Consider the following 25,224-nt stretch of genomic DNA (forward strand, 5'->3'; position numbering starts at 1 on the left):
TAAGATTTAATATTTTGACAAAACACTCATACTCACACTTGTTCATTTGTATTTTAATTGAAAATATCATACAAAGCTTTTTCCATGAACATAAATATGAAGGATACAAGTGCACACCGCACATTAATGTCCACAGTTCAGGACTACTGTATAAATAAGCACAAGTTTGGCCACCAGTTTATACACAGTAGTTCTACAATCCATCCAGATTCATAACTCACTGACAGTGAGCACTTTAGTTTATGAAACATTAACTATTTATAAACTCTGCTTATGTGCTCTTATACACTACTGTATAAAAATAAAGGCTTGTCTCGAATACATTTTAATGTTCATAATGTATACTTTTTAAATGCCATTCACAAGTTAAAACTGTATGTTTATGAACTGTAGCTGTACTCTCTAACTCTTCTTCACCACTTTCACATTCATCTTTCCATTTTGCTCTCATGTATTAAAAACAATACAAACCTTCGAGATACAACTACCACACGTGTTTCACTGTTACTTCCCTGCGAGCTTGTGTCAAAACTGATTTCAGAATGGGCCTGTTACGTTTCCCTTCAACATCATCAAGTTTCAAATGATACATTTCAGGATTGGTTTGATATTCCGACCTTCTGTGCACACTAAAGAAAAAAAAAAAAAAAGAAGCGAAACAGCAAATATATTCTCCAGTGTAATGACATTACAGCAGGACAGATAGTACGATCACTATCATTATACATATTTCTTCGATTTTCAGACTCATGATATTTAAATAGGCCTTTATGTGACTTGAAAGTGACCAGAACAAGGGTAATACAGACACATTTAACACATATGTTAAGATCATTACGTCTCTAGCGATTTGGTTACATTCTGACTCTGTAATAAACTGTATAACACTGTAATAAAGATGTTTCATGTGTAAAAACTAAGTCAAAATTGTTAAAAAAGGGCCAGCAGAGCAGCCTCACAGAATAATGTCTCTGTGTCATTTACTGTGTGTAACATGAGCTACAGCTGTGTTAAAGTGTTATACATCAATTCTTTTTATTCTTTTTGTTGGAAACCTCTTTGTGGTTTAGTTTTTGCTTATTTAGCTCAGTAATATTAAGCCAACAAGAATTTGATACAATATTCTGTGGTTTGTTTTAAATTAGCAAATGTACTCAACTTTAAAGAGGAGGAGTGTATCTTCATCTTCTCATATTAAAAAATTTTTGAAAATTACTGACTAGGCACCTTCATGAGTCTTCAGAGAAAATTGTATCAACTTCCTGTTACCATTTCTTGGTAATGTTTCTGTCAATCAAATGGGAAAAAAAGACTGTAGCTTATAGGAGTGAATCAAAACGCTTCCCTACTGACCTACACTAGAAAACAAACAACATATAAAGAGAGCATGTTGACATAATGAAGCGATACATACTGTATATCTTTGGTTCAGTATCCAGTGTTGCAGGCAAACATATTACTTCTATCATATGTTACATACAGGCTGTGGCCAACAATATGCTTTGCTGTCTGTCACACAGAAAATAAATATTATATTTACAATTTCAATGCTGTAGGCAACTTTAAATTATTACAACTCAAGTGTGGACTTGTGCATTAGCAAAGTCACCTTACTGCAATTCTGAATAGTGCTCAATATTCTAAGAAGCTTTTGCTAATCTGTGTTTAAAGAATTGAGTCTAAGAGCATTTTATAAGCTGAACCACCGACAGATGTAAAGCCAAAAAAAAAGGATTAGGATACTTTGCATTACCAAACTTTATCATATACAGTATATAATGTTGTCCTATCTTTCTTTCAATAAGTCTGCTGCAGAAATATACTCAGTAATACAAATATGTTTATACATTACACCCACTCTTCACTAACTTCACTTTGTTCTACATTCTCTCCTCTGAGTAGAACTGATATATTGTGCTTACACATATTTTGGTCTTGATGAGTCCTCCTTTAGCTAGTATTAAATTAAAGATGATACATAAAGTACATTACAGCAGACCTACAGAGGCTCTTTCTCATTTCATCTGTATACTCATCTGTGAGACTTGAATACAAATAAATGCCCCACTTGTTTCATTCTTTCTGTTCACGTTGTAAAAATTAGCATGGCAGGAGGAAAAAAAAAAGATTTTTGGAAGAAATGACAACATGGAAAGCTAAATTTGAAAAAAAACAAACAAACATTAGAAATGCTTTGATAAAGTAGAAAAGATGATACTAGACAAATGTATGAAAATCATATCTATACATAGTTTGCAATGTATACAGTGCATACAGAATATAAAAGAGACTTATGTATACTTTAAGCAAGTAAACAGTCTGTGTCTGAAAGTCTTGCCATGAAAGCATCTTGGCGCAAAAGCAAGCGTCAATAAGTGAATTTGATCTTTTCATCTACTGTAATTCTTTGCTAAATAGTAGTTAAAGCGTTCCCTTAAAAAAAAAAAAAAAAAAAAAGATCAGCAGTTGACCCTTTTGGACGGTATAAAGGGACAGTATTCCACTGTTTCCTCAACTTTAATTCATCTTTTCTCAACAGCACTGTTCTGCCAGTGCTTGCTGGTGTTAGACCAGAGATCCGGCCTGGTTCTGCGCAGGCACCATAATGGGCACCCCTCCCATCCTGGTGATGTTGGAGGCTGTGACTGTAGAGGTGGGCAGCGGTGGAGGGGAGGGAGCCGCCTGAAGCTGCAGCTGAGGTTGGCTGTAGGTCTGCGGGAGTGCCTGGGCCTGGGGCAGCTGGGTGTAGCGCTCTGGTCCGGGCAGGGGGCTCCCATTGGTGCTGGCCCCGGAGGACATGGGCTGTCCGCGTGGCAGGGTGGTGTTGTTGTTGTAGCTGTAGTGGGTGGGGGTGGAGGCTCCGTGATGGCGGGACGGTCTGTAACCAGCCATGCTGCCCGTGGCGGTGATGATAGAAGCGGTGTCTGAGGGGGGGCGCTGAGGGTACTGCTGCAGGTGGTGGTGGTTGTTGTGGTGGTGCGAGGGATCTTTGTGATGTGGGCTGGAGGCGATAGAGGACAGGGTGCCATTCTTGGAGATGATATCAGAACCCATGCCGCTCTTAGCCCAGGACACACGCTTAGGAGCCTGAGCATCCTCCCTGGAGGTGGATAAGACACAGGTGTGTAAAGCTAAGCTGTTCTCTGTATGTGTTCATTTCACAAATGTTCGGTATTTGTATCTGTATTCAGATTTTTTAGCAATCATCTTAGATTGCTAGTTTCTGTTTAATTGTTTCTTACTGAAATTTACAGTGCAGTATATTCCTCATACATATATTTACTGGTTACTAGCAGTTCCTGTTCACACTGTACAAACAGCCACCTGGATTACTTTTGATAGTGATGAAAAGCCTGTTTTACATGATTTCTATATTGATTTATGTTTTATCGTTGATGGAGATCCTGCCACGGCTGACATAAAAAAATCCTGCAAAAATTCAGATGCTGTTTACATCTGTTCAGAGTGCATTAACAACCAATTCTGTCATTCTGACTGAGCAGCGGCTACTTTATAGTTGTAAGAAAGATGAAGTCATAGCATTTTCCTGGTGATGGAACAATTCTGCCACCAGAGAAAAAAGCTTCATTTCATCATCTCATATAAATCAAATAAGATTCTGGGTCAGCCTTTGTGTAAACAGCTGTTTTGGAACCTTTCATGAAATATTCCGTAAATGCAGCCATGGATAAGCCACAGAAACTCACTTGATTTCGTTGGCCATGTCATCCTCACTGTCTCGCCGCCTCTTCATCAGGAAAACCAGGCAGATGAGGAGGAAGATGAAGCCAATCACTGAGCCCACTGTGGCGCCAGCAATCATCCCAGCATTACTGGCTACAGGAACAATCATGGGACACACAATGATTACACCAAAGCACATAAACAAAGAACTCACAAGAGAAACCCTCAAAAACAACTAAAAGTCTGATTCCAACACTCTCCTATTTCTATGTGTCTGGTGATAAATAGAATTGTTTGTGTTGCTGTGTGGTTCGTACAGGAAACGATCTCCAGGTTGATGAAGCAGCTCTCTTCTCCGGCTAAGTTTCTGGCTGTGCACACGTACTTCCCTGACATGTTAGTGCTCAGGTTGCTCAGCTTCAGAGTGCCGGTCTTCTCATCTAAAACAGCATAGAACACAGAGGACTACGGTCAAGCATGTATGCATACACATTATTCCATGTGTATATACACGCACATGGACATACATGCACACACATGACAACACAAAATCAGAGATGCATCCACTTCTTTGACATATTAAACTTTTAGACGTTGTGAATATGCTCCATTTTACATTTTACTCAGAATTTTACTCGAGATGATAATTCACAGATGAGTGTTAAAATAACAGGGATTATATACAAAACAAATAAAATCAGCTCAGTCCTTTGTTAATAATCCACCACCCAATTTGTCAATTATGGACAATGCAACAGTTGGCTTAGCCACAGTTTGTGGTGTATTAGGGAGTTGCATACTGGAACTATTTCTTGGTAGGTTGCAGTGACTTTCAGGAATCTTTGCTGGTTGCCAACAAGACTTGCTGGAAGGCAAATAGTTTTTTAACCTTGGCAGAGCCAAGCTAACGGTTTCCTCCTGCTTCCAGTCTTTATGCTAAGCTAAGCTTGGTTGGTTGCTGGCTGTAGCTTCATTTTTAGCGTACAGATATAACAGTGTTATCAGTCTTCTCATCTAACTCTCTCGAGAAAGCGAATAAGCTTATTATAAAAACATCTCTTACTATTACAGCACGAACATCATCACTGAAGAAAGTCTCTATGTTGATGTTTTTAACATCCTTTCTACTGCAATGGACTGTAATTTACTAATTCTGTAATCAAAAACTGGGCTGCAGTAAGCTTCCAGGAACCTGACTATAAAATACTTGTTCAGCAACTGCAGTAACATAAACATGCCTACAAATATTAACTGGAGATTAACAATTAGTTAGCTCCACTCACTGAGCATGGGTGAGAAGAAGACCTCAGTGGTGGGACTGACTTTCTTCCACTTGTACATAGGAATGGGCTTCCCACTGCTGGACTTGCAGCTCAGAGTCACGTTTCCTTTCGGCACTGACTTCCCTGTTAGGGAGCACTTAGGAACAGCAGGAGGGACTGAGAGGAGAGGATTACAAAATCATCATTTTGTTAGATTATACAACATACTGTATGGAATTCAGTCTTTCTTAGTCAAGTTTTCGTACTGTAAGAAGTGCAACTATGGTGCAGGCAAGTTTCATTTCTCCGCATCTTACCCTTCACATCCAGACTGAGTTGGCCACTGTAGCCAGACTCGTTTGGTATGATGATCTGGCAGACGTAGCGTCCTGAGTCAGTCTCCTGGGTGTTGTTGATGTACACTGACACGTCTTTTGAGGGCATCTTGTTGATGAAACCAATCCGGTCCTTAAACTGGGAGTTGCCTATGGGAGGTGAGTCCTTGGTGTAGGTAATGATCTGGACAAGAGAACAGAGAGCCAGTGTCAGATATAAAGAAACAGGAAATAAAAGAGGCTTGAAATGAATGTGCTGTACTCATTTTGTCCAGTTGCACTGAAGCAATCACATCTGTCTTTAAGAACAACAGGGGAAACAGTGTCATTGACATCCATGTGGATATGATTGCGTTTGACGGTTATCCTGGGTCAAAAGAATCAAAGAGATTTTGAATCCTAACATCTCTTGTCTAGAAAATTGTGATTGTTTGGCATTTCTTTAACATTTGGTGGAATGCATTACAGTAGTATAATAGTAGAGTATTTGAGTACTATTGTGTTCCACTGATGAAGTCCTCTCTCAAAATCATGTACCGCACATTTTGCTCCATTTCACGAGATGTGATGTGACACAGTTCTGGTGCGGAAACAGTTTCAGCAGAAAATAAATAGAAACTAGTTTGATTTTTTCTTCTGAATTTGAATAGTAACAGTAATACACCCTGAATACCAGCAGCCAATACAGTCCCACAGAGATTTGTGAACTCAGCCTCAAGCCTGGACATACAAAAACAGGAACAAACATTGAAGTTGGGCACAGGTAAAAGCCAGTGTGAAGTGCATTTTAAAGGACAAGTCCAACAATATTCTGTATTTTCCTTATTGCCAATAAGTCCGATATGTAGACCAAAACTTGATCCTACTAACAAATATTTTCTAATGCCTGATATATCTTATTCCTCTGTGCCGTAGAGCTCCACTGTTGTCCAAAAACTATTAAAAACACACGGTTGCACCGGCTGACATGTTCCTTCATTATCATGAACACACACACACACACACACACTGTAATTTATTCTGACTCAATCCCACACACACTGTCCTACTGCCAGAAATACTCACTAGAGCACCAAATGTGGTTTAATCCCCAGCAGAAAATACTGTAGTCACAAACAAATTCACTATTTCCTCCTGTTTGAGTAAAGTTGGCTAAAAACTACATTTCCTAGCTGTTTTAAGAAACTATTTTGATTTTTAAAAAAATATGAAAGAATATATTTTTGCCCCATTTTTAAAGATTTACATCTTCATTAAGAACCAATGGGCTTGGAGCTGAGTATCACAGACTGGATTTTAATCAGAGAACAGTAGAGAACATCACACGCCTTATTGTTTAAGTTGAATCTTGAAAGCATCAATAATGAGAAGATGACTGTAAATACTGTGAAAACTAAATAATACTAAATACTACTGACACAGTTTTGGTCCAGCATTCTGAGCGAGTTAGTGATGGAATAGTGAAGCTTGCATACATATACATACATATAAAGTGTTACAGTCATTGAGGCAGGTGGCTATAAAGGGATGGGGGACTTTCAGCAGGTCAGCAATTCAAAGTTGATTAAAGCTGGATTTAACAACCTGATTTACTTACAATCAAACTTCACTGCTGGTTGACTCAGTTCCACTTTGTCATGGTGTCAGTGTATGGAGGTGTGATCGGTTGTGATGTGAGATCAATACGAGGTCTATATAGAGTAATAAAGACCCTGACTAAGGCAGGTTTAGGCAAACATGGAGAAAGCAAAATCCATTTATGATTTTCTCCATATTGCTGGGTGACAAGATACTGTAAAACAGACTTCACTATTAGTTTAGAAAAACAAGACTGAACTAGTAATTTAACATATTTCTAACGTTCTGATCTCAATTTATGAATTAATTTGTCAGAAGAGATTACCTCACATTAGCTGCAGGACTGCTGATCTGGCAGCGCATCACTGTAACACACACACACTCAGTTCTCTACAGAGTGAGTGGGTCTGGGTTTGGCTTGGATGTGACAGTTTGTTCTTTTCATTCATCTTTTTGGCAATAAATGACAGAAAAGCAGAGTGAGACACTGGATGGCTGTCCAGGTGTATGAGAGAAAAAAAGGCCTCACTTTAAATCAACTGTGTCTTTTCCAGCTCTCTGAGTTCTCTTTTCCCCTGTTTTCTTTTTGATTGTGCTCCTCTTTTAGTTAGTCCATCTGCACAGCCCAATAATCTGATCCAGACAGATACATAAGCCGAGCCACGGCCAGGTCCCCAGATAATGTGTAAAAGACACAATACAGGGTTGAGGATGGGGGGGTTGTACAGCCGGGCTCTTTACACAAAACTCCTCTGCTTCATTTTTCACCGTGACAATGATTTCATAAATAGTCTGATGTGTAAAAACACATTTATCATGACACAGAAAAACACACCTTGCTACCTTATGGTGTATATAAATAATACAGTGCTTCTATGAAAGCTTTAAACCATTTTTGTCTTGGATTAATTTCTAAGGGTTTACAAAGGAAGAGCTTTGCCAGATTAACAGTATAAGAACAAGCAAACATCCTTCATAACTGTAATCCCACATATTATAGCCACAGATGGCAAAGTAAAACATTTTTACTGCTGGGCTGGAGGTAGCGCAGTATACTGGACAGACTAAATGTTCCTTGTTTATGGGGTCCCCCGTTTGCTTCCTTACCATTTGGGAGTTGTTGGTAGTAGAAAAGGTCCAGAGGATTGTGTGGGTTCTCACGTCGCTGTTCGATTCATACGAGGCCCTCAGCTTCACCAAATGACCCTTGATCACATCCATACTGCTTTGGGGCATATTGATCTGGGCCCATATGCCTGGATGGAGAGAGGAGGAGGAGAGAAAAGACAACGGTCAGTGTGAGCCTTCTTCTCATCAAGGTTTGGTCCATACTCACCATCAAGGTGTTAAAGTCCTGCACTGATGAAAGCAGAGCTACAACAATCAACAGAAACTTCATCAGCAACTATTTAGATAATCAAATAATCATTTTAGCCATTTTTTAAGCAAAACTACCACAAAAATTGCTATTTTTACCTTCTCAAATGTGATGATTTGATGCTTTTCTTTGTCATACATGACGTTAAACTGATTATCATCAGGTTTTGGACTGTTGGTCTGACAAAATAAGACACCTGAAGACATCACTGTCTCAAATTACACCAGCAATTTTTCACTATTTTCTGACATTTCATAGACCAAATGATTAATCGATTAATTGAGAAAATAATTCATTGAAAATGAAAATAATCGTTAGATGTAGCCTTTGATAAAAGCAATGAAAATCAATCTTATCATACAACTCTGTTTTAAACATGCATCGAATTGTGTCTCTACACATTCAGCTGCAGCTCTCAAAAAACCCAGACACTCTATATGCCATGTAAAATTGTCCCACATACAGACTATGTAGAGAAGTTATGATCTAAGCCCACATTATTCTCTAACAGCAACTAAAAACGGACTGTGGTGAAAAGATTTTACATCCATATCCATGACTTGAAGTGATGGTTACAGAGGTGCAGTGATCTCCTGGCAAAGATGCTCTTTAACTTACAATGTCAAAATAATCACCTCTGTATTGATTGACCTCACTACAGGCACAGTAAAAATCTAATTCAGAATGGCTTGCACACATTTCTGAGAAAGTATGATAGCACACGACATACTTAAAGACAAGATGTGATAATCTGCAGTCTTCTTTTTTGCAACTGGTACACACATTACATATTGTTTTGAGTTTTACTTGGATTCATCATTGCAAAGTAAAAGTGTCTCTAATAATTTGTAGATTCGGTTGATTACTGTATTGAGAATCTTAAATCAAGGTTAAACTATGAGATAAATAAATTAAATAACAAAGAGCAGACTTTTGAATCCACTCGAGGCTATCAAGAGGCAAATTAAGAAATTGTCATGCAATGTGTATTTATGGCCAGAGAGAGGCAGCAGCAAGCCAAAACAGAGCTGCTACTCACAGAAATAAATGTGTAGTGTATGTTTTACATGTTTCTGTTATGAATCAGCTTATATTATGTCCTTAAGATGATTTAATGTGTCAAGTGTCAAGAAAATGGCTTTCAATGACATTCATTTAAGTACACTGAAACTGTGTGAACTGCGCTCAGTGACTGATTGATGGCTTTATTTATATTTACTGTAATTAAAGATTTACTCAAATGAATGCCATTCCCTCCTTTGAGACATGTGGTTGCTTTGCATCATGTTGTTAGTCAACAGAAAGCCTTTCACTTATCTGTCCTTCACAGCAATCATGATGACAGAAAGCAAGGGACAAAGATTGTATAAAAGCAGATGCATATAACAGGAAGGTGACACACACACACACACACACACACACACACACACTTTATATCTATCACTCTCCCCTCACACAGCTTCTCTCACCCGATGTTCTCTTTTTCTCTCTCTCCTCTAACCTTTCCACCTCTCTTCTAGACAGCATTTCTCTTTGTCTTTCAGTCTCTTCCTCTCCGATGATATTCCTCCTAACAAATCCAACATTGAGGAGAGTTGTACCCCAGTCATTTTGGATCAGTCTCACACGGCTGCCGGTGTTAAGTGTGTGTACGTGTGAGTTTTTGTTCCTCAGACAACATGCAATGTAGAAATGTGGCAGGTGTATATACATTTTTAAAATGAATGGGATTTATGTATGTGTGTGTATGTGTGTGTGGGTGTGTACGCGTGTGTTAACTAGTGTGATTGACACGACCCTTCATGTGAATACTAATGCAAATGATAGAAATCTAGCTAATGACACCCACTTAGAGGCACAAACTCACTCTATCAACTCCACTGCACTCAAAAATAGTGATTTTAAAGCTGCACTAGCCAAGATTTTTACACACACATGCACTATGCATACTATATTAGCCTTCATTACTGTACCGAAAGCCAGGCATTCCAACTAATTAGTACAAGTGTTTGAGCGCCACAGTTGTCACTAACAAGAATATTTCCTCATGCACAGGAAGTGATGCAATCAAATGTAAGAGCAAAGTCCAAAAGTGTTTCCCCAAGTGAGTGAATGTTCTGTCAGAGGAAACTGGACTCATCAGAGACGGCTGAAGGATGACCTCCTCATCACCTCTGCAACAGCTAGACACTACAAAGAGGAAATCTGGTCTACTAATGTCATTGCTTGTGGGTATTGAAGACCTCAGTATTCAAATAGTTGCCTCGGGCTTGCTGCTTTTCGGGGCCACCAACTTACAAAGTTTCCTAATGTTGTTTTTAAAGTGACAATGAAACCGCACTTTAGAGGTTTCTTCCTTACTTAATCTGTGAATTAAGTAAGGAAGTGAAACTTCCAGTGAAACTGGAAGTTTCACTTCCTTACTTCCTTACTTAATCTCTGAATTAAGTAAGGAAGTGAAACTTCCAGTGAAACTGGTAATAGTGAAAATGTTAAACCAGTAGGATGTCAGCTGAAAAGAGAAAGCCAGATCGATGTGGTGTGGTGGGATTGTTAAAAAAATGTACAGGTCTTATTGAGATGAGTATTTCCTTGAGTATTTCTTTTTTAAGATACTTTATACTTCCCCTCCACTACATTTCAGAGGGAAATATTGTACTTTCTGCTCCATTACATTTATTTGAGCTTTAGTTACTTTTCAGATGAAGATTTGACACAATGGATAATATAACAAGCTTTTGTGATTTTTCCCTCTAAACTTCTCACATGCTTTCATTTCAATAAATGTTCAAATGATCCAATATTTCAGCAAAAATCAAAGATTAGAGAAAAATTCCTGAAACTGAAAACAGATTTGTGTATCAGAACTTTGTTTCTTCTTCTTTCCTCTCCCATTAATCATCTCACGACCCCTCAGATTCATCTGGTGACCCTTTTAGAGGGCCCGACCCCTAGGTTGGGAACCACTGGACTAAACTAGCTAACTGTATATAAAGTAGTGTAAACTAGCTCCACCTCCAGCAGCTACAACAGTAACATGCTGCTCTAACACTGATGCTTCACTATTAATAATCTAATGATGTCATATATAATAATATATCAGTCAGAGGGACCAAACCACTACTTTTACTGCAATACTTTAACTACATCAAGCTCATAATACTAGGACTAGGACTTTTACTTGTAATGGAGTATTTTTACATTTCTGTATTGATACTTTTACTTCAGTAAAGGATCTCAATACTTCTTCCACAACTGCGTCTGGTACAGTATTGGCATATATTAGTCATTTTTCATTTAATTCCAATTTTAACAAGACATCCTTTACGATTCCAGAAAAATCTTAGCTCAAGATGACTTTCGATGTATAGTAAGATAATGTGGATGATCTGGATTTGCCGTAGCTGTAATTAAAGCTTTAATCAGATTACATATAAAATGAATGGCCTGATGCTATTTCTAATGCACACCTCGTATGCCTCCTTGGCGCAGGTGAAATTAGAACTGCAACGATGCACCATGTAAAGAGATCTGTAGGGAGAGTAGGTGTAGGTGTCAGTTTCTGTGTCACTGTGGAGACGGATGGAGCAGATAATTGACAGCGAAGAGAGAAACAGAGAATGTGTAGGCTATACTCTTTTGGCAATATTGTTTCTAATTAAGAGTCATGCTAATGAAGTCATTACAATACAGACAGTTGAGGAAGGAGATGTATCGTTGCAGAAAAGATAAACGGAGGCAGGAAAGGTACTCAAAAAGTCAAATGCTCTTTAGACTCTAAGAAGATTTGCTACGGCAGTGAGAGGCAGACCTCTTGTCTGGAGAGGTGCTGACTGATGGATGGATGGCTGGATCAGTGGACAGAGAGATGACAGAAAGAAGCTTAAACATAAAGGCAATGAGTCACTGTGGAGCAGCGCTTTAATGATTGCAGTAAGCTCGTAACAGACTCCACTGAGAGGCTGTTGTAAATTGAAGTAGGATGGATGGATGCAGTGACAAATAACAATCTCACAATCATTATCCTGTAGCTATAAAGCTACTTTAGACAACAGCGAGAGGTGTTTGAATGTTTGGACTTATAGAACTAATTCAATGCTAAGTTAGTGAATTAAATGTCTTTGTGTCATTGTTGTTTATGGATTAAATTTTGTATGTCATTCTTAAATTGGAATTTGTGACCTCTAATGCGTGTAAAAGACTTCCCGTTGGGGATCACCCAGACACCAACAATTCATTCGGGAAAATGGGCCAAATGTTCAGCTCCTCATTAGTGTGGATGGGCCGCTCTTCATGATTTAGTCTGATCACAAGGGTTTATTTATTAATTTTTTTTTTTTTTCATAAAAATCTTGCCAAGTGCCGCTTTAAGAAGATTTCCTGACAGAAATCCTCCCTGATTCCGATGAGAGTGCGCCCCACCGGAGGAAAAGATGAATGAAATGTATGGGGTGAAAATGGAGGGATGAATAGAAAAAGGAACAAGGCCACGGGGATCACATTCATAACATTCACTCTTCACTCTTAATTTGGTCAGTGAGGCTTAATCTCTCCCACTGTGGCAGGTCTGAAATCCACTCTGCAGGCTTCATGACGATTGGCTTTAAATATTCCATGGTGACTGATGGCAGGGCAGATGGGAAGGAGTTCGCTCAGTGTGAAGAGAATGAAGGGAGTAATGAGGTCTGGATGGGTCTCACTGGAGGTAATGGGGGAATTTCACTAAGTCTGATTTAACAAGGTGTTTCATGGTTAGGTGGACAAGCTTTTAGGAATCTTTCTGCTTTCATACGTACAGTAGACTTTATGAAGGGTCAGCATTTAGGAGGTGGACATTTGGAAACATGAAGGCATATGTTCTTCTTGGTTTGTGTTGGAGATACAGTAATAATCAAAATAGATAAGAAATAAAAATGTAAGATAATGGGGACAAAATTGGGTGTAAATACTAACTGACTGTGTTATAATAACTAATGATGGTACTTCCAAACTTTAACTCTGATTGTTGCTTATTTAGTCATGAAAATTGAATGTTAAAGATAAATAATTAAGATGTGAAACAATCCTTTCAGGCGCTTTAAGTGGTTTATTTAACCAATTCCGATCTTGTACGCGTAACAATAAACTTAGAAGTGAACTTTTCCTACTGCTTATGCCTAATATATTTCATGAAGGTAGCAGGAAATGTGCTGAAAAAATATTCACTGGGAAAAAAGAAAAAAAAGAAAGCAGTAGAACATGGAGTACTGAATTTTATGTTTTCAAAAATAAAGTAACTAAGGTAACTTCCTGTCCAGAGTCCCTCTAAATCAGGACATCCACACCCTCTCTGGCTGTGAGTGCCAAAGCAAGTGTTATTAGCTTTTACTGCCAGTTTACTGCTGTGGAACTAGCAGCCTGTGAATAAAACTATTAAATAAAATGCAATAAAGAAGAATAATTTTCTGGAACTGATAATGCAATATGGCAAATATTGGCAAAATTACCTGATGTTCAGTGTGATGCTAATTTTCATAAAGCTGTTGGGGAAAAATGTATACACAACAATACTGTTTAAAAGGCCAAGATATTACACACACTTCCTCTTTAATGTAATGTGGTTTAATTACAGTAAACTATTTCCTGGTAGCAAAACAATAAGATTGGCTCATAATGTAATGTCATTGAGAGCAACAGTAAAGTGAAGCTGCCTCTTTGGAAAACAACCAAAGAGGACATCGGCCACGCATTATTCATACATCAGTGTGCGTTGATGCACAAAAGACTGTTCTTTCCCTTGATGAAAACAGTTTGCAGTGTGTGTGTGTGTGTGTTTCTGTATGTGCAAATCCCCTAATTACAGGAAACACTTCAGATTGAGCCTGTTTACTTCTAGAGGCCTCCACTGTAGATAAAGCATAAGCCAAGCAGCCTTTGATGAGGGTGACCTTAACTTGCGTCTTTCAAGCTAAAAAAGATGGGTGGAGTGGGTCGGTTGCTTCCTCTCAGAGCGTTATCAGCTACTTTGAGTAAACTGCGAGTGAGCTACAGATGGAAAATGAGAATGCCATAGGTGAGCTGTTGTGAAGTTTGTATCTCCCTCCTAATTTCATATACATCTGTTCGTAATGACTGACGTGAAGAAAAAAAACGAACTGGACGACAGCCTCATTAAACAGCAGAGAAAGAGTGACGGGAGACGCGGGGATGATAGGATGAAAACGGGAGTGATAAAAACAGAGAGGGGGGAGAGATGATATAATCTGGATGATCCGCGGTGAGAAGTAGTTCAGCCTTGCCAAGATGTCCCCATGGTCAACCATGTCCTCTCTCTGGGGGCAGGGTGGAGATGTGATGCTATGCTCGCTCATGGAGATAAACCACTAAAACAACTCATGGGACAGTTTATCCCAGTTTTACCAGATCTGACCGGACTAGAGGTTCCTCTGTTATCAAAGTAGGAGGAAATAAATGCGAGGATCTATCAGGAGTCAGATCAAATGACAGAAGCATACCATGTTGTTCATATTTAGGCAGAAATAAGCAGTTTAATGATTGTCTGTGTGAGGAGGCTGGAGTCTGAGATGTCGCGCGAGCTTTCTGGCGGATGCAAAAAGTTCATCTTTTTTAAAATGTTGAGTAATGTAGTGGTTATAGTTAAAAAATGAATAACAAATGAGAAAAAACAAAACAGATTCTTTGCTCCGGAGTCCCGACAGACAGAAAAAAAACACATTAGCTGGAAAATCGTGTTGAGTGTCACAAAAAAAAAAAAGGAAAATTTGTGTCCATGTACACAAATCTATGGATTAAATTTCATGACTATTTCACAAACTGCTGTGTGACTGGGTTGGATAAAACAACCATCAGGTAAAAACACTTCAGGAGAAATCAATGGTAAAAACATGTGTCTTAAGATTACGTTTGAAAGTGTCAACAGATTTAAAGCTCCTTAGACCCCCAGGAACCATCAAGAGGTTTGAGCCAGAGGACCTAAGGGACCTAGCAGGCACATGTGTCTTAACCATGTCAGATAGATAAGACAGGCAAAGCTACTCAGTGATTGAAAAACCAATATAAGAATTTTAAAATGAATTCTGTGACAGACAGATAACCAATGTAAAGATTTTAAAATTGGAGTAATGTGTGCTGTCTGTCTGGTTTTCGTCAGAACACATGATGCTGCCTTCTGTACGAGCTATAACTGACCAATAGCTTTCTTAGACACACCAGACAGGAGAGTGTTACAATAGTCCAGCCAGCTGGAGATAAAAGCATGTATTAACTTTTCTGTGTCTGCCTGAGAGAGAAACAGTGTGACTCTGGCAATATTCTTTAAATGATAGAAGGACACTTTAGTCACGTTTCTAATGTGACATTCAAAATTTAGGTCAGAGTCAATAATAACACAGACCTGTTCCTTGGTGTTTAGTGTGAATAATCTCAGGTGGTCAGACAGTTTTTTCTCTTTCAGATTTCGCTCCAATAACGATTTTGTCTTGACTCAGCCATAAGGAGTTCTGAGTCATCCACTGATTTAGGTCAGAGATGCATGCAATGAAGTCGCTGATAGAACTGTGATCATTTGAACTAACAGAAATATATAGCTGGCTAACGTCTGTGTAACGATGGAAACTGATGTTACGATTTCTATTTTTCAAACACAGAGGAAATCATTCAGCTGTTTAAAAACGTTTAACTCAGAAAAGGCAGCTTGGAGATTTGTCTGTAGTTAGAGATGATATGATGTATCATATGATGTACAATAGTGCTTTTATGTACTATAGTTAAAACATTCACCTCTACAGAAATCTATTGTGAATTATTTAGCCACATACACATTTACTGCTGAAACACATGCAGGAAATGTTTCCACTGTCACCCTTAACCCCAACGTGTAAAAATATGCACAGACAGTGAATGAATATTTGATAGCTCACATTTAGAACAGACTAACTAACGAGCACTGCTTATAGTAAATACAATATAATGGAATTAAATAAGAGAAATAAGAATGACAGCATTAAATTCAAATACACTTATCTATGTCGGAAAATCATTCAATTTGGTAACAATCTTTAAAACCTTATTAATAATTTAATTTCTTTTAACGCAAATAACATTTAGTGAAACAACCCGCGTCATTCTGCCTGTTTTCCAGATGCTGACACTTGTTCGCTGACATGATGACGGATGAGATTTTTACACTGAATTGAAGTGTAGCGCAAGTTAGTTCCACTACGATCGAGGGTGTTTTTTTATCAAGTGCAACATTAGCAGCACATTTACACACAGACAGAACAAAAGCATTTCATCATGAATAATAGATAAGAGAAAAGTGAGAGGAGAGAAAAGACCCACTGTAGAAACGGCGGTACGGTCCGCATACAAAGTCCAAACATCCGCTTTAAAATCGGTCAGGGCAAAGAGTTCCTGAACTTCCACTTCACACAGAAGAGCTGAGAGCATGAAAGCTTTTATATCTCTGCCTGAAGGTTACCTAGATACTTTGAGGGGATTGAACATTTGACACAGACCACGGCTGGATTGACCCACTGTGGACCCTTAGGCAAAAATACCCTGTGTTTCCTCTCAATGACCCACCTTTCCTCCTAAACAGCTCTACTCACTCCTGACACACACAGAAATAATCCAGAATGAATCACATTATTACTATTACTATTGTTCTGAGGACATTTGGTCCTCAAAAAGATAGAAGTACAAGAGTACACGAGTACACACACACACACACAGGGTTCAGAGCTAGAGACCGAGGCAGAGCTCATCATCTGATAACTGTGCGATTGCTGTTCCTCCCAGTATAATTAAAGGAGAGACACAGCGGTGGGACTAGTAGAAAGAAGAATGTGTCGTCTCTGTCCTCGAGCTGCAAAACAACCAGCCAGTCATCAACCGGTTACACTGGGAGAGAGAGAGGAGAGGAGGAGGGAAAGCATCTGTTTAATTGGGAGAACAGAGATAGCATGAGGCCAGCAGGGTGAGCAGTGTGTGTGTGTGTTTGTAGATGTGGGAATCTGTGTGTGTGTGTGTATTCGTGTGAGTTGATGTTTATGTATATGCCTTTCCATCTACTTTTGATACACATCTCCAATGCTGGACTTTTACCCCCCTCTCTCACCAGCTGCAAATATGTCTTGGGATGCATACTGAATGCTTTAGTGTCTGAATTCATCCTGTACACTGACTGCTAAATATGCAGAGTGATATGTCGAGTCTACAGTCCTCTGCACTGTGTGGAGAATCAAGCTGTCCTTGCACATTGTGTGACATTACGCGCAGTATCTATCTTTGTCACAATGTTTACATACACATGATAATGAGAAGATGAGTGAGTGACCTTCATTAATGTTGTACATGTGGCGTGTACAACTAATCATAATTTCTTTAACCTTAGACTTTAAGAAATACAATTAAGCTGTGTTTAACAGAATCTGTTCATTTCTTGAAGAGTCTTGGAAACATGGATGAAGTTTACATCACCATTGGCCATTAGCCAATCACATGCTCATTCTTGCATGTCTTCTTGCTGACATCATTTGGCTTCATTAATAATTTTTCTGCTTGGCGAATGAAAAAAAAAGACCAGATTTTGTTGACTGCAGCAATTTACAGCTTCCCTCTTCAATTTTTAGCCACTAGTGAGGTGGCTGTCATGTGGACTGAAAGGTGTGCAATCCCGTAATACTCGAAAACCTGGGAAACTCAAAAACAACTGTAATCCAGCAGTGTCTAGTAGAGCCATGTTATTCATCAGATAAAGCTAGGCCAGAATTCAGAAGAACTGTGATTCAGCTACATTCACAATGTTTTGAACATGACTTACAGTACTCTTTTGAAAGCTATCATACACTAGGGACTAACAGGCTAGACTGGACACAATATCAAGAGACAACACTTTTTTATTAGTGACCAGCATTCAGCGAAACATATCTGACCCATATGACCAGCAAATTATTTGGACTATTTGTCTGTAATCAAGGTTACGTGATCATAATTACACAAGATAATATTATTACAGTGTTCTGTGGCAAATAAACATGCTCATTATTGCAGAGAAATATGATGCTATCGCTCTAGAAACAGACAAAGTCCTGCACATTTTTTGCATATGATAAATAACACAATTCTTATTCTCACATCTCTGTTCTCATATTCCTCTGCCATAGTGTTCATGTGCCTGCGTGATGTACAGGTTTCTGATAGCAGCTGAGCCTTTAGCAAGAACAGAGAGAGCTTTGGATAATTGAAGCGGGCTTCCATCTGATCAAGACATCATGGGAACTGCTGGAGAGGAGTAATTACTGGAAATGTGTCAATTGATGGAGCTTGAGGCTCTTATTAAATACATACTGCAGATAAAACCCAACCACATCCATCCAACATGATCAGTCTTATCAGGTGACAGAAACAATGGCACCTCAATTCCAATCCAGCATTAGACAAAAAGAAAATAAGTCATGCCCACAGACATACCACGAACGTCACCACAGAAGTGTAAAACTGTTGTGCTTTCGTTGATTAGAAGTGGGAGTGGACAATCCAAAAAAAAAAAAAAAAAAAAAAAAGAGGGAAAAAAGAAGAAAAAGTTCATAATGTTTGCAAAAATTCAAAGACAGCCTCACATGACTCTACACACACACACACATACACACACACACGCACACGCACTTCCTTTGCATTGTGTGGATGATGGCAGGGAGGAAAAAGCTGGGCCTCCTGATAGCGCTGTGATGGAGCTTGATTCCAGGATTAGCCTGTTTGTCTTAGTAAGTAATGTTAAAGTGTTCAGTAGTCAGGGTCAGACAGGAAGTAGTCTCCACTGAGACACCAACAGCCTTTAACACACTATATGTGGGCTGACTACTCCCACATTTACATACTAACTCATTGACCTTCACTTACTGGTAGTAATGTTATCAGTTAACATTTTACAGTGGACAAAAAGCTAATGCCATTCAGAGTAAACTGAAAGAAATATAAACAATAACTTATTATTCTTTACTAATTTCAAAGAAATGCTTTGTCAATGCTTATTTGCTCTTCTGTTACACTACTACATTAGTAATGAAAGTAATAATCTGCACACATGCAGAATGAGAGAGGAACATAACTCTGGGAAAAAAGTCCAAATTACATGGATCATGTCCTCCAGTCTCTGTTTGGAATAATTCAACATAAAGCACACCAAGCTTCAACTCTTTGTGAATTAGTTAAACTCAGGAGTCCAAACTCCTGAGGATGGGAGGATGCAGTACGCTCAATTTGCAATTGGACAACATTTTTCTTGCTAACATCATCAGCTCAGCTAATCTCTGCTGATTACACTTAATACTTCACACAAAATAACCATAAATAGTGGAATCTGCTTAACTAGCCTCAGAGCTTTCAATCACAATGACTGTGAGATGCAGTCAACAGATATATAGTCTTTTTTTACTTTTTAACTTTTGACTTATATTGTATATATTGATTTCTTTTTAAAACTCTATGGAGACATCGATGCCGTGGGACTGCTGAGATCAGACCATTCTCGATCTTGGATGTTTTGTCAGGCAAGCGGTTCCTCATATCTCAGAAAAAGTCAGAGGTAATTTTCGATAGCATATTCAAAATTTAAACATTTAATTCCTCACCTGAAAAAATGTCAAAACCTAATTTGGTGACACAATACAAGGAAAAATCGTAGAACAACATGAAATGTTTACCCCAAGTTCACACAAGTCAGCTCTCAAAGCCTCCTAAAAGAAATCATTTGAGGACACTTCTGCTTATTTGGACTGTACTTGGCAAGATGCTGACAGTACTTGGGAAATGACTGATGATGTCTAACATGACGTCAGCAGGTTTACAAGAACACAAAAAGAGACAAAAACACAGATTGAGAAAGGTCTGACATTTATCTGAACTGAATTTTTACATTACTAGCTGTAGAACTAATACTTGTAAATAAGTGATAATAAACAAGGAATTACTATTACGCAGTACAGCACAATATTTACATGCTATCAACATGTTGAAAATCCTTTTGGAATGCATGCAGTACATAACAATGTGAGAATTAACACCTCATCCCATACAAAAGCCGCCATCTGGACCAATCAGTGATAAATACGCCACCTTGGTTTGACCTGTAACTGCAGTGCCACTCCGGGTTAATCAGTGTCATTCTGAAAAACGCGGAAGCGTGAGGCAACATTTCCAGCATTTATTCAAAATGTGAGCAGCAGGACATGCAACTCCTGTCGTCATTAGTGCACAATAAGCACAAGACTACAAAAAGAATGAACTGCACGCAGTTTATGGTGGGAAGACTGGATATGCCTGTGTGGTGCCATACCACAGAGCCTTTCACACACGCACATACACAGATACAGAAAAGTCACTGACAGCTGTGGCGATTAAATTTGGACAATATGGAGAGATGACAGGTGACATCCTCTGCTCAGCACACCATTGGATCATGGTGAATTCATCCAACAGCTATTCTACCCTACTCTCCTTATTCTCCTACAACAGTATGACAATAACATAGGAGTGCGTGTGTGTGTGTGTGTGTGTGTGTGTGTGAGAGAGAGAGAGAGAGATGGAATGAGTGTGATGAAAGAGAAAGCCACCAGCCTTCAATCTGGGAATCGGGTATCATTTCTCCACTTTAATCAAAAGATGGGAAACATAATGGTGTGATGTGACTCTGCGGTGTCAAGGAAGATGGAAGGAGATGTGCTGTCACCAGTGGCTGACTGTGTGCATGTGTGTGTGTGTCAGCGGATGCCATTAGAGAGATGTGGTGGCATGGTTGGAGGTTGACATGCGGTTAAGTGAAAACAGGAAAAATAGGATTCTGTCGGAGATGAGTGAAGTAAGGACAGCTATATGGTGACTGTGTGTAACGGCTGCGTAAACTGATGACTAGTAAACAGCCGTGTGTGCTTTGAGAGGTTTGCTATCTGTGAAGCATGTTATCTCCTGTTGAGCATGTATGTGTGTTTGTGTGTGTTTGTGTTATCCCGGCATCGCACTTGATCCATAATGCATTTGTGCTGCTGCCAGCTGAGCACAGAGCTCTGAGCCAGCACAAAGCCAGCTTGAGGATGATGATTAGATATGGTGATCGTCAACATAAACTTTCATTTTAACTCCACCGATTGTCTTGACAAAACGCTTTCATCACACAAACCTAAGAGAGGCACAGGAATTCAAGCGACCCTTGGGGAACAGGCTGAAAGAGTGGTATGCTTTAAAGACACAAGAGCGGAAGAAGGGTTCAGTTTTTGGGGAGATGAAAGCAATTTGTTGGGCACTGAAGGAGCGGACAAAGTCCATAATGACGCCATTTGGTGCTCCCATGGTGCAATGCACACGCTGTGTTTGGTCCGCCTCCTCTCTCTCAGAACTAGCAGACGCAGATGTTAATGTTTGGGTTGTTAGCTCATTGTGTGTGTGTGTGTGTGTTTGTGTGTGTGTGTGTGACAAATCCACCTGCCTTATTAGAGAGAAAAACCTCAGGTGTGTGACTGTACAGTAAAGACACAAGCTCCTCATCACACTCTGACTCTAACCATCTTGATTGGCTTCTTCCTCCGAGTTCATTTAATTTCCCAGAAGAATCTTGAGATTTTGACAGTTTCCTCTTATGAGGATTTATAGCTTATGTCTTATTTTAAGTGCTTTATTAAGTGTTACACATCTTATAAGATGTAACTCTTTGTTGTTGAAAATGGGTTTCTCCATAATTAAGAGCCCAGTCTTGCACACCCTTGAAAAAAGCGAGGAAGGAGAGAGGAGGACGATGCTTGGAATCAAAGATAAGGGCTCTGCAGTGAGCGAGGGAGAGGCATTCATCTTGCTCTGACAGAAAGACTGATAACGTGTAGGGTTGGGGGGGAGAGAAGAGGAGGAGCGAGGATGAGCTCGTCTACCGTGTAGCGATGCTAATTGAAGATGTTGGACAACTTAACATGCTAATTTGACCTGAAATGCCAATGATGAAAGAATGTGGTTGAAACTTTCTGTCCTTGGCTGACATGTGATCATATGTTGCTGTGTGACAGTATCCACAACAGCAGCTGATGTCTGGCCCTTTTCACTTTTCACTCTTAGCAGAATAGTGGTGGACAACAGATGGAGGAAATGATAACGAGCCCTTAGACACATGTGGTGGGTTTGGATGAATTGTAAAATGAGAACTACCATGACACAGAGCGTGAGACAGGCCTGCATGAGGGGCTGGATTATATTACATTCTCAAAGAATTTCCCACACCGTGTCACAACACTTTAGCGATGCTCTTAGTAAACATGTTGCCACAGCCACATAACGTGCATAACACACACACACACACACACACACACACACACACAAACAAGCAAAGTGGAAAATTTACAGGACCAAACCTCTTAAAGAGGATTACAAGTGAATTCTAGAGTGCAAATACAGTATGTTTCTGTAAGGATCTCGCAATAATTAGGTTAGAAATAGAAACTGAATCTGAATCTGTGATGTCATATGGTGCAGCTCAGTCAAGGTCAGTGGAGTCATGATTAGTTCTGACGCAATAGGAGCTTCAAAGGAATAGTTTGACATTTTGGGAAAAGAGAGTAAGCTTATAAGACTGATACCACTCTCATGTCTGTAGGGTTAATATGAAGCTGGAGCCAGGAGACCGTTAGCTTAGCTTAGCATAAGCACTAGCAGCCTGGGAAGCAAGGGGAAAGAACTAGCCTGCTCTGTCCAAACGAAAAAGAATCCACCTAACAACATCTTTAAAGCTCTCTAATTAACACGTTATATCTCGTTATTTGAATTTGAACAAAAAAATAAAGTGTACAAATGACAAGTCGTGGTTTTATGTTATGGTTGATGTGTGGGACTGTTTCTCGGCCAGGAGCAGTGACTTCCTACCAAGTTCTGCAATTCATTCATTCTGAAATATGTTTCCAGTATGAAAGGTTCCAAAAGACAAAACCCACATATTTCTATTTCAAAATCAACTAATTGTATTAGCTAAGAATAGTAAACACTGAAATTTCCCACAGAAACAGCGGCTCATATTTCAGTCTGTGATGCCACTTTCCAAAACAAAACGTGCTTGTATAGTCAGTGTAGTACTGCCTCGGTGTGACACAAGACACTTGACTCTTGCTTCTCACGTTTATGTCTTTGGGAGGTGAAAACAGGACGAAGAAACTAAGAGCAGTTAATGCTCAGTCAGTTGTTAAACTGTACTTCTATCACGTCACCATACCATACTGGGGCGCCCTCAGTATCCTCTGATAACATCCTGTCTTTCCTTCTTACAGAAGACATTGCATATCCTAATTAGAGAGCTCACGATCCCAGAGAGACCATGTGGGGGTGGGGGCATCGAAAACAAACAAAAGACCACTCAGAGGCGGGAAGTGACAAGCAAAGTTCACTGTCCCCAGAGGAAATGGTTATTTTGCTGTTTGACGTCTGATATCCCCTTCAGCTTGAGTGCAATGGAAAAAATTTTCCACGGTGAGTCCAACTGACTGATCCTAAAAAAAAAAACTAAACACCTGAAGATCGAACCAATAAATCAGCATGGGCGGGATATTTGCTTGGTATTAGGCTGAGGAGGAACAGTCCCTTGTGTTTTCATGAGGAGCGATCAAAGAGCCACTTGTGGATGGATTATTCAGAGGGACATAGGTCACTGGTGAAGCTAAATCTCTCAACTGTGAGGAATTGTTTACGGAAAAATACAGTGTCAGCTCCCTGTTGGCAGAGGGCCAGGAATGACGTCTTGGACCAAAAACAGAAATGTCAGACGGTCTACAAAGAAATATAAATAAATACAAAGCCAATGGTACTCTGAGAAATTAAATGAAAAATAATGCTTTTGTACTGCAGCTTGGATACAGGCTGAAGATGGCGTCGCTCTTGTTAGATTCTTATGAGAGTTTCAAAAGCAAAAGAAGACTTTGTATTGTTGTCCATGAAATTCAAACATAACTTCATATGGAAGATCATTTTCTTCCAGCGAGGAACTGTCAGTGTTTTCTGCATTGCCCGCCTACTGCTACAGCCTTAAAACTGGGATAAAAAGTGCCATTTGTTGTGCAGACCTGCCAACACTGCTGTTTTTTCCGGGCATCTCCCATGTTTCAAGGCCAAACACAATACAATTTCAACTCATCTGTCACCACAACCTGATTCAAGGGGCGTGTGTGCAGCGGCTCACTGCACAGGCAGGCGGGGCAGCTAACTTAGCTGTTGTGAAAATGTCAGGGCAGGGTGGCATTCCAGCTAAAAAATACTATACTCATTCTCATTATACACACATACTTACAAGCATACTATAACAACACTCTCATAAACTCACACAAATGCATACTTAGACACACTCATTATGTTCATGGAATGATACATGTTAATATTAATTGATATGTGTTTTGTACCACAGTGTTAAACTGCAGTGTTTCTATCATAAACTGATGTTTTGTCATAACATAATAAAAATATAAATAAATCTTGTCATTTATTTATGTATTTACTTATCTATTTTCTGTCCACAACCCCCCACTTTGACACCTAAATGTTGGCAGGTACGGTTGTGGCCTTGCAAGTGACGGTTAAGGCTAAAGGACAAGTCTTTGATCTATGAGCTGATGCATCAAATGCCCAAAAGTAAAAGCTGACCTGACATGTTCCACACTGAGTGGATGTGGTACCAGTTTCACCTTTAGTGAAAAGCCCACCTGCTTCATTGTATACACTATTAACAATGCATGTTTTATGGCCAGTATTTGTTATCACCAGCTGAAAAGTAAAGTAAAGCTGTAGACAGACCTTGTGACAATTCCAAAATTACATATTTCATAACACCATGTTTAACCTGACAGTCTTTATAAACAGTAAATCACACTCATGTCTGAAAACAACTCAACACACTAAATGTAATTCTGTTGCAGTGGAATGATGTAATCACTGTGTTGATAATAAACATAAAGCTTAACTGTGTGGC

At 39.3% G+C, this 25,224-nt stretch overlaps 1 protein-coding gene across 1 annotated transcript in view; it reads right to left on the bottom strand.

Moving 5' to 3' along the window:
• Positions 1-38: 38 nt before the first annotated feature.
• esama (endothelial cell adhesion molecule a) overlaps positions 39-25,224 on the bottom strand; it is a 56,410-nt gene continuing 31,224 nt past the window's right edge. Inside the window, exons 4-9 of the mRNA XM_042431273.1 lie at positions 7,967-8,115; positions 5,264-5,465; positions 4,968-5,123; positions 4,002-4,124; positions 3,708-3,837; positions 39-3,100 (exon numbers count right to left, since the gene is read on the bottom strand). Coding sequence (XP_042287207.1) covers positions 2,566-3,100; positions 3,708-3,837; positions 4,002-4,124; positions 4,968-5,123; positions 5,264-5,465; positions 7,967-8,115 — 1,295 coding nt within the window. The 3' untranslated portion in view covers positions 39-2,565. The remainder of the gene's footprint in view (positions 3,101-3,707; positions 3,838-4,001; positions 4,125-4,967; positions 5,124-5,263; positions 5,466-7,966; positions 8,116-25,224) is intronic.

This window comes from Thunnus maccoyii, chromosome 13, assembly GCF_910596095.1.
Source record: "Thunnus maccoyii chromosome 13, fThuMac1.1, whole genome shotgun sequence".
Taxonomy (NCBI): domain Eukaryota; kingdom Metazoa; phylum Chordata; class Actinopteri; order Scombriformes; family Scombridae; genus Thunnus; species Thunnus maccoyii.